This window comes from Crocodylus porosus, unplaced genomic scaffold, assembly GCF_001723895.1.
Source record: "Crocodylus porosus isolate Cpor-Errol unplaced genomic scaffold, CroPor_comp1, whole genome shotgun sequence".
Lineage (NCBI taxonomy): Eukaryota > Metazoa > Chordata > Crocodylia > Crocodylidae > Crocodylus > Crocodylus porosus.
In genome coordinates, this window is record NW_017728947.1 from 68,050,831 (window position 1) to 68,065,354 (window position 14,524).

Here is a 14,524-nt window from a genome sequence, read left to right on the forward strand (position 1 = left end):
CTAGGGAGAAGCTGGGGGAGAGTCTGCGATTTAGTATAAGAAGAGCTGTGGCAAGGCTGGGCAAGGAAAAAAGTCCTTGGCAGTGTTTCTTGCTTATCAGGTGCAAGATGCAAGCTGTGCATTTCTAACAATACTCCATTTCTAACAATAGCATGGTCCAGAGCTAGGGCAGAGCCATGATCTGCAGCCTGCATGCTCCAAACATGCAGGCAGCAGATCGCAGATCACAGCTCTGCCTCAGCTCCCAACCACACTGCCACCGCTGCAAGGAGCTGCAGCAGAGCTGTGACGTGCTTCCTGCATGTCTCTGCCCGGGGCATGCAGGCTGCAGATCACAGCTGTGCCCCAGCTCCAGACCATGTTGTCACCACTGCAAGATCCCAGCCCAGCGCCAGAGCAGCTCCACTTCCTGCCATGTACCCCACAAGCATTCTGGGGGCCAGTCTCCGCTGAAACTCTGGGCTGGCTCCATCACAGTGCAGCTGCTGCTGGGGTCTCCATAGAAACTGGCCTCAGCTATGCGGACAGGGACTGCTTGGGAAATGGAGTCCGGTCACTAGCCAGTTGCACCATTTTGCCCACCCCCACAAGTAAAGCAATCAACCATCCCCAACTTGTAAAAGTCTGTGGCTCTAAAGAGTCTCTAAAACAGGACTTTTGTCCCATATTTTGCCCTTCAAAAGTTGGCCAGTTTGTCACAGTAAGTCATGAACAAAAGGTTGGCTCCCATGTGTGAGACATGTATTTTGAAAAGAGACAAGTAATCCCTGAGATAAGTAATATTTACCAAGGTCTTACAAATCGCTTTAACGGGAGAGAACTCATAAAATTAAACTTGCTTTATACCTAGAATCCGAAAATATGTACATCGGGATCTTTGGTGTTACTGCAAAATAGAAGAACCTTATAGGGCATTTGCTTATCAGCACTTTTCTTTGCAATAAGAGTTCAAATTTAATCTATTCATATTAAAAAAGACAATGGACCTGAATTTTCTCTTGCTTATGCCAGTTTTACACGGGACACAGACCAAAGAAATAAAAAAATAGATACTAACTGTGTTAGAAAACATAAAGCTACTCTTTAAAAAGTTTTTTAAATAACTTCTACATATCTTTTTTTTTCCTTTTTCCCCAGAAATACATCACAGAATTATCTAGCTCCTGTGCAAAAGAGATTATTGCTTAACTGAACAGAAAAAATGATAAAGTTTTTTCTTATGGTGAACAAACAAGGTCAGACAAGACTTTCTAGGTACTATGAACATGTGGAACTTCATAAACGGACCCTACTAGAAGCTGAAGTAATCAAAAATTGTCTCTCTCGTTCAAAAGACCAAGTAAGTATTTTTTTTCCTTATCCAGCCATTTCTTATGAAATCAGATCATGCCAGTGTCTCTTGCCTTTTGGCTGTGATTTTCAGTGTAAAGTGACAGCATTGCCAGGAAGTGGCAGAGTGAACAAAGAACATCTGTTTTAATTGTAAGAGAGTTATGGAGAATTATTTATTTCTCCTCTGTTGGCAGTTCTTGTGTAGCTTCTGGTTACAACATAAAAATCCAGGTCCAAATAATTCAAAACAGTAAGAACACCCATTGCATGTTATTCTATTTGTATCTATCATGAAAACAATGGTAGAATACAAGCTTATGCAAGTTAATAGACATTGTGAACTTTATAAACAAGTATTTCTGAGGCTGGAAGTCTAGTATTCTTACAGATGCTCCCTTCTCTTCCCATCCCTTCCTGGACTCAGAAGTCCAGGAGAAATGCAAGAAGGAATGAATATCTTTTACTCCATAATGATCCTCACCTGGCTCAAACAGAATATACTGAGCTGTTAAGGATATATAGCTAGACATATAGGTCTCTTTGCCAAGCAGTCACACATGCAGTCCTATCAGCTCCAAGTACAAACATTCAAGAAGTCCGAGCCTGAATCAATTCACTCTTTGCATGTTAGTGTAAACTGTGTAGATTGAACCGATTTGCAAGTGAATAGACATTCACTTTTGATTCCAGAAATGCAGGCATATGCCTGCAGTGGCTCAGGCCAGACGGTGCTAGAGTGAGCCCTTGGCTGGAAAGAAACTGAGATGGGAGCGGGGCATGGCCAGGCCCCACCAGGCCTGAGTATGATTGTGGAGGGGGTAAAAACCCCACCCTGGCCTGCACATTCCCCAGTTGGGGTGTCCCTGGAGAGGAAAGGGGGAAGTAGCCCCTGCCAGGCATTTTGCACCCTTCCCCCTCACCACTCAAGTGGTGGGGGGTGTGGCCAGCCCTGGCAGCAGCCTCCAGCAAACAGGGGATGGAAGGGTGTTTAATTCCCTGCTCCTTCCCCTGTTCTACTGGCACAGACCCCAGCCAGGGTTTGCTAGCCAGGGTTTGCTAGGCAGGGGTGCAGCAGACCCTGTCAGGCATTTCACCCTGCTTGCTGCTTGAGCAGCAGGGGGTGTGGCCAGCCCCAGCAGCAGCCTCCAGTGAATGGGGGAACAGAGTAGGATTTTATTTCTTTCTCCTTCCCCTGTCCCACCCTCCTGCCTGGGTCTGCCTGGCCAAGAGGAATAGCTCATGTCAGAGCCCCCCCCCACTGCTGCAGCGGCAGGGGTGGGGGCCTGGCTAGATGCTAGCTGGGCATGGCAACCTGAGGTGAAGGGGGCAGGAAGGGGGGTTATTCTTTCCTCTGCCCTCTCCTCCCCAGGGACCACAGCCAGCCACAGCTGTACCAGAGAAGACAGCACAGCCCAACCCAGGGCTGCAGAGTATGCTGGCATTGCTCTGATTTAACTTAAACCAGGAAAGGGTCAGGGCAGAAGTTCCATTGGTATGACCTCAATCAGTTAAGTCTGATACTATATTCAACCAAAGTTTATCTCAAACTGGTTTCAGCCATTTTGAAATTGGTTTATGTGCACTGAACTTCTGTTCTGTTACAGGTTTAAATTGGTTTCTGATCACTTAAACCAGTTTATGTGCAACCGCTTCTATCCCTAGCCCATGTGCAAAATGATGAGTGAGACCCACAATAGCATTAGATTTTAAAACACAAAATTGCCTTCTGATTTTTTAGCATTCCAGTTTCCTATTTTCAGACAAGAGCTAGAAACTTTTTTTAAATGAAAGCTCAGTTCTTTCTGTAGTTACATAGTTCCTGAATTAAGGTCTGGAGTGAAATTGGGTGGAAAAAAATATTTCTAGATTTTTTTATAACAATCACAAGAATTAGCAATACTGCAAAGATGTTACGGCTTTGCAAGTCAGTTCCCCAATAGGCAAAAAAACAGTTATTTGGAATCTAGGCATTTTCTGAGTATACTTTATTAATTTACACTATCTGGTTCAGTCCTGGAATAGCGGTGGTCAAGCAACACACAAATAATCTCTTATTTCCAGAATTTCATTTATACCAGTGTAAATCAGGAATGATATAAAGAGTCTATGAGATCATGGAATTATACTTTTGTAAAGGAGAGACAAAGTCCTTGGTAAGTCTAGTATGTACAGTGCATAAATATGGGCTTCTTACTTGTAAATTAAAGTAGTAATTAAGGCATGTTTCACTGCTTGTTTCTGTCTAGTGCTCTTTCATTGAGTATAAGGATTTTAAGCTGGTATACCGGCAGTATGCAGCCCTTTTCATCGTGGTTGGAATCAATGAGACAGAAGTAAGAAATTACATTTAATACATAAATATTGTATTTAAATCAATCTTTGTAGATGGCATTGGCTCATTCTTTTTTCCCAATGCAGTTTTGCATTTTCAATTACAGAATTTTAAGGAGTCATTGTGAAAACCTCATACTTCATTGGTAGACTTCATACTGTTGTAACAATCTGAAATGTCACCATTGGAGGCTCCTAATTATAGTCTAACGATAAATTCTATGTTGTGAATTGATGTTTGTCTATTATCTGAGGTGGTTTAGCCTTATTAGCCTCAGATTTCACTAGCCAAGACAACAGAGTACAGAGATGGAAGCAACTAAAACACTCTCAGTCTAAGCAGATTTAGCATTGTTAAGAAAAAGAAGCATGTATGACTGAAATCTACCTTTACATTAGGCCCATATTCAAGACCAGTAACATAATCAGGGCAGTAGCCCCAGGCATTGGCTTGGGGAGTGAGGGGGAAAGGAGCTAAGGGCATGAATGCCACATGGCCCCAGAGGCTGGGGGGAATAGTGACCACCCGCAGACAGTGGTGGCAGTGTTGGCGGCAGGCAAGGAGATCCTGCAGGCTGTCACGGCAGTGTCATCAGCGGGGGTGGGCCAAGTGGGGAGCTCCCGCAGATGGCCACAACAGTGTCAGCGGTGGAAAGGGGACAGAGGATGTGGTGAGCAGCAACCACCCACAAGTGCCACCGGCAGCATCGGTGGGACTTTTCGCAGGGTCCAATCTCACTGATCTCAGGGGGTGCACATGCATCCTCCTGCACCCCCTACGCATCACCAATGGCCAAGTGGGAGGAGAGGACAAAAATAATAGCTATTGCCAGTGTGCTGGCTGGCTGTACTGCCAGAACTGGCAGCCAGAAGCCACTGCTGCTTTTTGTACTGCTGCTACCCAGGGCACAGAGCTTTCCTTTTATACCTCTGTTAAGGAAAGCAAAATTAGTAATTGGTTTAGGTCCATCTGTGTTTAGGGAAACACTTATGCATATGCTGTATTTTAATTTCAGTGGGGTTTGAGCACAAGTTGGTTGCAATAGGTTTGACTTTCCAAATTGGAGAGATTATCAGTAAAAAAAAGATTCCCTGCTTTGCCCATAAGCCTTTTAGTTCAGTATTCTTTTAAGTCAACTTAAACAATATAAAAGTTACAAATTATAGACAGATCTGGAAATACCTCTATTGTTTTTTCCCCCAAATTCCTTACACAAACAAAATTCTTACAAAGTAAGATTTCTAGATTTATGCTTCTGACATACAATGCATTGGCTCCCAGTAGGGTTTTTATTTGATTGGCACTCATAATAATTAAATCTATACCAGTGGTCTCAACCTTTTTAAACTCAAGACACCCTTCATTAGACTCAAGGTACCCCTTGGAAAAGGCCAGTACTTAGCATTCCTTCATTTTTTGGCTATGCAGGAAAAGCAATTCTTCTGTTGCAAAGAACTCAGAAAGCCCACAATAGGTCTTAATGTTTTGAACACTATGTATTCCTATTTGAAATCTCTGGGTTTATCCTGTAAATCACTTCTAAGTTTTTGCATACCTAACAGTGCTAATATTGCATGGCACTCTGTGACACCCTTAAAAGGACCTTGTGACAACCTAGTTGAGAAGCACTGCTCTACACAGTGGTAGCAGATGATATGTCACCTAACCCAACTTAGAGCTGACCAACATTTAGGGGTGATACTGATGGGCAATTATTAACCAGCCATATCAGCTGATTCCAATCTGAATACCAATATGCAGCCCAGCAGCTTGGAGAGCAGCGTCTGTCAGTAAATCTGCTGGGGGGAACGGGCATGGGGGAGGGAAGGGCTGTGGGGTGTGGGCAGATCAAGGCCCCCACAGGAGGGAGTGGGTGCTGGGGCAGATGCAAAAACTGCCTAGCCGGGGTATGGCACAGGGCAGAACTGTGGGCAACTCATACGTGGACGTGGCTTCCACTGCTGCGCGCAACCCCTCAGAAGGCATGTTGGGCACGTGCCCCCCGGATTTGTGCATGGAGTGAAGGCATGCTGCCCACTGCAGGCTGGGGCCAGGGACTGCACTGTTCTCTTCCCAAAATGCGGGGGCTGGGCTGGGGCAGGCAGACAGGGCTGGGGTGGCAGTGGTGCTGGGAGAGAGGGCTACAGGGCAGTTGACAGCCACCCCAAAATTCACTGTTGTCTCATGTAGCCCCCCTCCCAGCGCTGCCACCACCCACCCCAGCCCCACTTGCACAGAGTGCAGCCCCAGCCCAGCCCTGCTGCTGGGAAGAGGCCAGCTCAGCCCCCCTGGCCCACAGTGGGCAACCCACCCTTGGCCCACGCACAAATCCAGGGGGCACATACCCCCCATTTCTTCCCTGGAGGTCTGCTTAGCAGTGGGAGCTGCCCCACCCACCAAATGAGCTTCCGGTGGCTCCGTCTTGCACCCTGCCCCACCTTGCCCCGCCCCAGCTGGGCACCCCCTGCCCTGCCCCAGCCCCCACTCCCTCCCTCACTGTGGGGGCCTCAATCTGCGCCCCCTACTCCCTCCCACCAGACTTACCTGCCGGATGCTGCTCTCCAAGCTGCTGGGCTGCATACCTGGCCATGTGCATGCTGCATCTGTATGAACGCATGTGGCATTTATTAGTGACATTATCAGCTGCTTCTGCCAAAAGAGCCGATTGCTGATAATGTCAGTTTTCCTTTTATCGGTGCCAGAATGATATGCATCAATTTATCTGTGCACCCCTATCAATATGGCATAGTGCTGCCATGAGGGCAACACTAGCACTCTCATTTTTGCTATAATGGATGAAGCTCAACACAGTCACTCATGATGATGGCAATTTTTAACAGAAATTTCCTAGTCCAGAAAAGTCAATAACATGAGAGTGTGGAGAAGAAGCGGTTTAATTGACTGCTGAGAAAGATAGTCAGGATAAAGAATATATTTTTGGGGGGTAAGGAGCAGATCTTGTTTATACTACTAAATTTCCAGCTGTACCAGTGCAAGCAGTGGCATCATTACTAATGTCTACCAGGTTTGAGCATTTATTACTCTGTTATGAAACAGGCCAAACTACAGTCCTATTTATGTTGTTGAGGCAGCACCAGTTCTAGGAAACTAATACAAACATTTATACTGTTGTAGTGTAGACCTACCCTAGAGGTCAGGAAGGATGATGGCTGCTGTATGAATGCTTTCTTCTGAGCCAGAACTATAGTGACTTACATCTTAGAGCAAGTTGTTCAACTCTGATGTATTATAGAACAATAATGTATATATATTTTTGAAGTAGCTACTAGAGGTATGTCAACACTGCAGTTGGAAATTGTGACTGCAGCATGGGTAAATGTACTAAAACTGGCTCATTTAATTTAACTAGCATGGGCAACAACAGCAGTGAAGATAAGATGATACAAACATCAGCACTAGCTATACCAGCTTGTTAGAGACCCAGGGTCCTTAGTCATCTGACCTGCACTAAAGCTCATGCCAATGTGTCTGTACTGCTACCATTACTTAAACTAGTTTGATTAATGCTAGCTGAAGTGTATATACCCAGCTGCAGTACGTAGGCATATCTTTAAGAGTAGCTAAAGATTGTACATTAACCGATGCCACTTCACAACTACTTTCCAACTGCTTTTCAAAATCTGCTCATCTCATAAGAAAATTGAATGTTTAAGAGTAGCACATTGCATCTATATTACCTTACATCTATAGTATGTCTATTCATTTAATATTTGTTTGCTTTCCATTTAATTTCAGAATGAGATGGCTGTATATGAACTAATTCATAATTTTGTGGAGGTTTTGGATAAATATTTCAGCAGAGTGGTAAGACCTGGAATCCATTACACAGTGATTCTTCTCTTTGAAAACTTTAATGAAGAGATTGTTCACTAATGCTTAAAGTTGTCAGTTACTTTATAACCTACAGTGATAAAAGCATACATGGCCTGTAAATGATCTGTCAGCGAGTGCAAAAATATTTCTGCTAGACCAGCTTTCTTACTGGCTTAACCCCCTAGAGGTCCTTCTAGGGAACTGAAGCATCCCACTCTGATATCAACACTAGCCTTTGAATTAGCTGTTTATATATTTGTTCTGAAAAATCCCCAAATAAGCTTCCCTGGTGCTAAAAATGGTGAAATCACTGGTGTATGCAGGGCACTGACAGTCACCTGGACTGAGCAAGCTTAACACAAAGCAGAGGTTGAAACATCAACTGCATCCCACTATTGCTATTACTGGTAGCATTGCAACAGTGGGAATTTAAGAAGACTGGTATATACAAAAATCATAGAGTTAAGGAATGAATTTCAAACATGTTTCCAGTTAAAAATTACTGGTTTCTTACAAAGTTTGGCCAGCCAGCATGGTGGTCCTAGACTAGAATAAATCTATTGAATGTGGTTCTGGTAGTATTTGATATAGGATGAACAAACCTGGTTAGAAGCAAGTTTAGCTAAAATTTTGTTTACACAGTTTCAACATGGTAACCTTTGCAGGCTGTCCTTCCTCTTCCCTGATTCAAGTTGGTGAATGGCCTCTGTATAACAAAGTATTGCTTCTTTCAGAACCTATCATCTCCATGGTATGCCACTGATAACAGCACATGCTAGAAATCGCCATGTCCCCTTGAGGTTTATAACTTTGATTTCCCAATACTAGTGCAAACATTTCTTACAGTAGATATAGGCCATTTGAACTAATCATGTAAATTCAATGTCAACAAGAGATAACCTTCCTGGAACCCCTCACTATTACAATGCTGGGCAAACTCCCAGCTAACCTTATCATGCTGAAAATTGGCCACCACAGGATATCCCATTTCTTTATTGCCCTTGGTTTAGAAATTCTTTGTTAAATCTGCCCTGATGGCAATCACTACCAAAGCACTGACATCAGCAAACAAATGTGATCTTTCATACGCACTAGAATTTACTAGCACTTATTTGCCCAATTGAACTAAGCCTGATGCCAGCTGTTTCCCAGGTTTAGATTTTTCAGCTGTGACAGTATAAACTAGACTTAGTTTTAACACAGCTATTTTCTAATAACTCTTAAGGCAAACTTGTAAATCTGCTACATTTACCAATTGTTACACAGCCATTTCTTGAAAGGGTACATAGTCTAAAAACTAAGGGTTGTTGACAATGTACTGAATACATTATAGCACAGAGGTTAGCATTTCTCAAAGCAGTTAGGCTTTAAAACTGTGAGGACTGAAAAGGGGAGTGGGTCAGAGAAATCACATACCATACCATAGTTCTATTTTTAATAGCATATAACACATAGAATAAATAGCAGGCCACTGAATAGCAGAGCTGTAATTCCAACTTGAGGTTCTGGTAGAAACCACAGAGCAAAGGGAATACATCTGTCCTGTACTAGATTAATGTATAGTATTTTAACAGCAACCTAAATTATGATTGTGACAACAGAAAAAGGGAAAGATAAACAGAACTGTGGGAAAGAAAAGAACATCTGTCCTGCTCTGGAGGGACGTTTTGTCATCTTTGTATTTTTAGGTTTGTGAGTTTTAAACATTCTTGCACAAGCTATTTTTATCTAATGGAGTTTCCAGAGCTTAAATTCAAATATCAGAATTTATGCTGATGTACTGAAGTAAATACTCACAGAATGAGGGGCAAGTTTTCAAAGATGCCTGTGGGATTGAACTCTGCCTCTCCTTATATAGGAGCTACATAACTAGAACCCCTGCAGAGTGTAGAATACATGCCTCCCCTTTTTTCAATAAAGATTTTTAATCATGAGGATAAACTGAACCAATTTCTCTTAAATTCTGATCTTATCATACATTATAAACCTTTTAAACAAGGAATGTCAGTATTTTAGCGGTGAGAATGGAATTAAGGAGAGAACATTTTAATTTTGATCCACAGCTACCAAGTTAAGACATGTGAAATTCTCACACTGCAGCAGCACTATGTCAATAGGATCCTGGCATAACAGTCAAGGATAGAATACAGGACCTCCAAGAAAAGGCAAAGAAGCCCTACGGAAGCTTATGTTCCCCTCCAGGCAGACTATAGGAAGCATCAACCTCCTTGGATAGAAACTTAATCCCTGAGGAGGGAAAGGAGGAAATGGCTGAGCTCCAGTGCCTGGAACAGAACGCCCTTTAAACTTCAGAGACCTGCAATTCAAAAACTGTATAGCAACCCCTCTTTCTGTGTATGGCACTGCACCATTCAACAATAACAAGTATGCACCTTATCTAGATGTTTCTGCTACAATATGCAGAGATTTAATTACCAATGTTTATACCATCTTTAAACAATCCTTACTAAACTTCTGAGTTACTACCCTTTTTGGTGGTTGGGGGTGGAAGTGGGATTTACATGCTCAAGCATACTATTTCTGGCTGTATTTCTTCAGACTTGTGAATTCATATCTTCAGAGAAGTTTTAACAGTTAGCAACTATAATTCTCTGAAGTTTATTTTTTTAAATGGGAGATTAAATTCTAAGGAATCTAAGTTTGTCAAGAAAGATGGGATAATGTATCATTGTGTAGAGCATGCTATAACTATATCTGTGTCCTTCCAGAACTGTTCTTCTTCCACAGGACAAATAGCTTTTAATGCTTTATGACCATGAGGTTAATGATAATCCATACATTGACAACTAATACCTACTTATCTTTTCTCTTCCAGAGTGAATTAGATGTATCCTTTTCAGTATTACAAATCCATTTATATTTTTCCATTTTCCAACTGCCTTTGTGGCACTAGTTGGCAGGCATTCAAGATAAAGTAGTACCATGTCAACAGATGAATACTGCAGGTAGAATAATTGGTACATTCCTGGGGCCCAGTAGAGAAAGTGCCTGCTGCTGCTGCCAGTGAAGCCTCCTTGCTTAAGAGTCTTTACATCAACCTAAAAACAATGCTAGTATGGAGCCAATTCTTTATGAAGGTAACTTGTAAGTGAGAGCTTGCTAGCATAACAGATTGATAAACACAATGTTTGGATATAAGGAAGTAAAGGAAGGGTTGTTTTTTGTTTTACTGTTTTTTTAAATTTACAGTAAAATAAATTGAAATAGATTACTAAAACCAAAGGAGTGAACATTATAGCAGTACTACGATGCCCTAGATATACTAGTGTAAACTGTCATATAATTGGTTTTTATGCCAATGTCAAATGTGAGTGGACATGTGATATGCAGCTCTGAGTCAGTGTAATTCACTCAAAGGCAATGTAGACTTACCCTGAGAAAAATAAGGGTAAAAGTACACTGGTATAATATTTCCCAGCATAGATATTTTGCATTCACAGTTTACCCCTAGGCAGACATTTGTTCATGGTAAACATGCTACCATATTGTGAATCCAGGACAAATGCTGCCCTGGAGTCATGCAACCCGGGACTGGGACCAGGACTTGATGTTCCCATTTCAGAACTGTCTTGCCCAGTTAGGGACAGGTGATCACCCTGTGTCAGGGGGACCTCTTGTAGAAAATCACTTGCCTGGTAATGTAAATGGAGGTTTATGGGATTTAGGACTAAGTTACTAATCATCTTTTATAATATCATCTTCAAAAAAGGTTTCCAGATCCATCATATGCAACTCCTAGAGGAATGGCCAGTGCATCTCCCCTGACATTAGGCTTGTCATTGATTTTCCAGGGTATTATTATATATATATATATATTTTTTTTTTTTATCTTGGAGCATTTTTTTAAATAAAACATTTCCCAACACATTAAAATGTTGTTGTCCAATTAGAAAAGGTAAAACCCTTGTGCGAGTTGGGAGCACATGTAAAACAGGAAAACCAGTTCCTAGACATGCTGAATAAAGTATTATATTGGGGTAGTACTGAGGTGACCCTTCAGTGCTGTTTACCTTTTTTGTTTTTTTAACAGAAATTTGAGAAACAAACAGGCAGAAAAAATGATGCAACAACTGGGCTACAAGTACTTGAGACAGATGTTACTAAAGTACAAATAGTATTCCATCAAACTGCTATGTATAGCACATAAAATAGAAACCCCGCTTGAGATCAGATCATTTCCTTTGCCAAATGCTCTGAGCTAACTCTCAAACGTAGATTCACAATACCTTATGAAGGAAGTATAATTTGAATGCCTGTAAGCATATATGCATTATTTACAGACTCTTTGTATACTGGGCATCTGGCTGAGCCCATCATGATTTCCTGTCTCTATAGTAACAATAATGTATCCAAAACCACATGAAGCCATTTATAAAAGCAATAGGGCCAGATTCTAATCCACCTATTAGTGTGATCCTGTTCCACTCTGCTCAAATCCCTGAAGAACACTTAGCACACAAGGTGTGTTGATCTTCCTGCTTGCTGTTTCTTGTGACCTTAGGGTTAAGGGTAAGGTGATGATATTTTAAACCAGTGATTCCCATCCTTTTTTTGCCACAACCCGCTGCTGGGAGCGGAGCATTGTGGCGGTGGGCCAGGGCTGGGGGAGCTCCCAGCATGTGGCACAGCTTATCCTTTGTGTGCAGCGCCACTGGCATTGCCCCCATGGCCCTCACTTGGGTTGCGACCCGAGGTTGGGAACCGCTGTTTTAAACAGTTTTTTCAGGGACTTTAGCAGGGTGGAATTGGATCACATGTAGGTGCCCAACGGGCAGGATAAGATCTGGCCCAGACTTGATGTTTTTAACAATAAGATTTACTAAAGGAAATAAAGATCAGCAGATACTCCAAATATATCATTCATCAGGAACCAGGACTTCTACCTTCTGTGAAGGGCCTACCACTGAAGACAGTTTCCACACGCAGTGCCACCCTAGCATAATTATGCTGCGTCCAGTTGCAGAGGTAGCATACACATAGGAAGCATGGCATTTCTCAACATAGCAGTGCCTTATGTCATAGAGCAAGGATGTTAAACATACAGCCCATGAGCCATATCTAGCCCACAGAACCCTATGATTTGACTCTCAGATTGACCCCGTGAACCACATGGCCGGAGTAGCCAGTCTGGAATGCAGGCTGGACCCAGAGTTGTGGATGCTGCATGCAGCATGGGGGATTGGCCTGGGTACAGACATGCAGTGATTGCTGGTTCTGAGGCTGGTCTGAATTGGGCCAGGCCAGGGACAGTGTCCAGGGTCAGTTGGCAGGGCACCACATATAGCATGTGTCCCATGCTGGCCCCATACTACATGCAGTGCGTCCCACTGGTCCAACCCCATGCATTGCATGCAGCATGCACTAGCCCTGCTCTGTACTGCATGTGGTGCATAAATTGGCCCTGGTGCTATGGGCACTTGAATGTAGCAGAGGATCTCAGGCATGGGTTGCCTGGGGCACCTCACTGGACAGGGCCATACCTTGATTCCAGTGCATGGTCCTGATCCAGCCCACATACCAACACTTAGCCAGAGGGGTTGGTTGAATTGGACACCCCTGCCATATTGGTATAGCCTTAGTTAATTGGCCTGAACTTTTCTAAGTATCTCCTTGTGAGTCAATCCTTAGGTACAAATGTTGCTGCTATAGTCCCAATAAACATAAGTTTTGTACACACGTTCAAATGATCTGGGATAATTCTTCTGGGTAGACAATTTTCCTAGTAGACAAAGGAGTCATCTGAAAAAACATTTGAATGCTGATCCCCTGAAGAGCAAAGAGCTTGCAGTGCTGATGCTGTGAACTCACAGGGCCCTATGAACACATCTCAGTGTGCTCTGCAGGCTCCCTCAGTCTTCTCAAAGACAGATGGCAGCAGTAAACAGGACAGCCCTGATAGGTCACAACACAGTTCTTTAGTATCCCAACCAATCTTAGAAAATTATCTGTATAGAAATTCATTCTCTCAGGAGAAACTCTCCTAGGAGTGATTTAGTTCTGAAAGTTCTCAGGTTATTTTTTTCCCCCTTAATTGGCCATTTCTGCTCCTGGAGAAAAATTCTGAACTTCTATACACTCATAGTTTCTCCTGGAAAAACAGACAGACAGTCTCCCAGGAGAAACTGAATGTCTGTACATGGCCAGAGAACTATGTACTATGTTAGAAGCCAAGGTCTTTTGCTGCCATTTTATTAAGTCTTTGGTCCAAATTTATATTTGTCCATCCTTCCCCTCTATCTATAACAATTCTTATTATTGCAAATACCTCACAATCTAAAAGCTCCCATCTAGGTCAAAATAAGGTAAATTATATCCCCCTAAATATAACCTTTTCCCCAGAGATATCTGTCTTTTAAAAGGGAAGGATGCACTTGTACCAAAATGAGATTCTGTGTGTATCCATACCCACTCCCAACTACTCTCAAACCCCTTCAAGCAATAGAAAAAGGACTGAGATAATCCAAGCTTAATGCAAAGAACCCCCAGTAATAAATCAGCAAAATCCCAATTGAATACAAATGTTGTTACTAGTGCACAACTGAAGATACTACAGCAAAACCAAGATATGCAATACCTAGAAAACCACTGTTCTCCAATTTGAAACAAGTTTATCTTTAACTGTTAGGACTTTGCAAAGAGAATCTATTACAAATGAAAATATCATTCTGATCCCATCTAAGACCCTGTATATGTCATGCAAATTGACCTAAAGTCTATTGACCAATCAGGGAAGGGATGAAGAGAATGAATGGAAGAAATAAAATCTCCTAGAAATAATATATGCATTTCGGCAGTCACAAAGCCTATGTGAATGAAAAAGAACCTTTTGGGGAATGCTAAATTTTAACTTATTTACTGTCCTTCCATGATGTACACTTAAAAGGAAAATAAATGGTGAAAACTCCATCAAAAGTGAAGGACAGGATGCAGGCTTTTCCTACTAAATTTAGAAATAGGAAAACTTCCTTGTCAGGAATGAAAACTTATATCCTTTTTTTTTTTTTT

The 14,524-nt window shown here is 42.3% G+C and overlaps 1 protein-coding gene across 1 annotated transcript in view; it reads left to right on the forward strand.

The window, feature by feature from the left end:
* The window catches only part of AP4S1 (adaptor related protein complex 4 sigma 1 subunit), a 38,683-nt gene that overhangs the window by 17,877 nt on the left and 6,282 nt on the right, over positions 1-14,524 (forward strand). Inside the window, exons 2-5 of the mRNA XM_019551235.1 lie at positions 1,138-1,339; positions 3,579-3,665; positions 7,421-7,489; positions 10,335-10,346. Coding sequence (XP_019406780.1) covers positions 1,202-1,339; positions 3,579-3,665; positions 7,421-7,489; positions 10,335-10,346 — 306 coding nt within the window. The 5' untranslated portion in view covers positions 1,138-1,201. The remainder of the gene's footprint in view (positions 1-1,137; positions 1,340-3,578; positions 3,666-7,420; positions 7,490-10,334; positions 10,347-14,524) is intronic.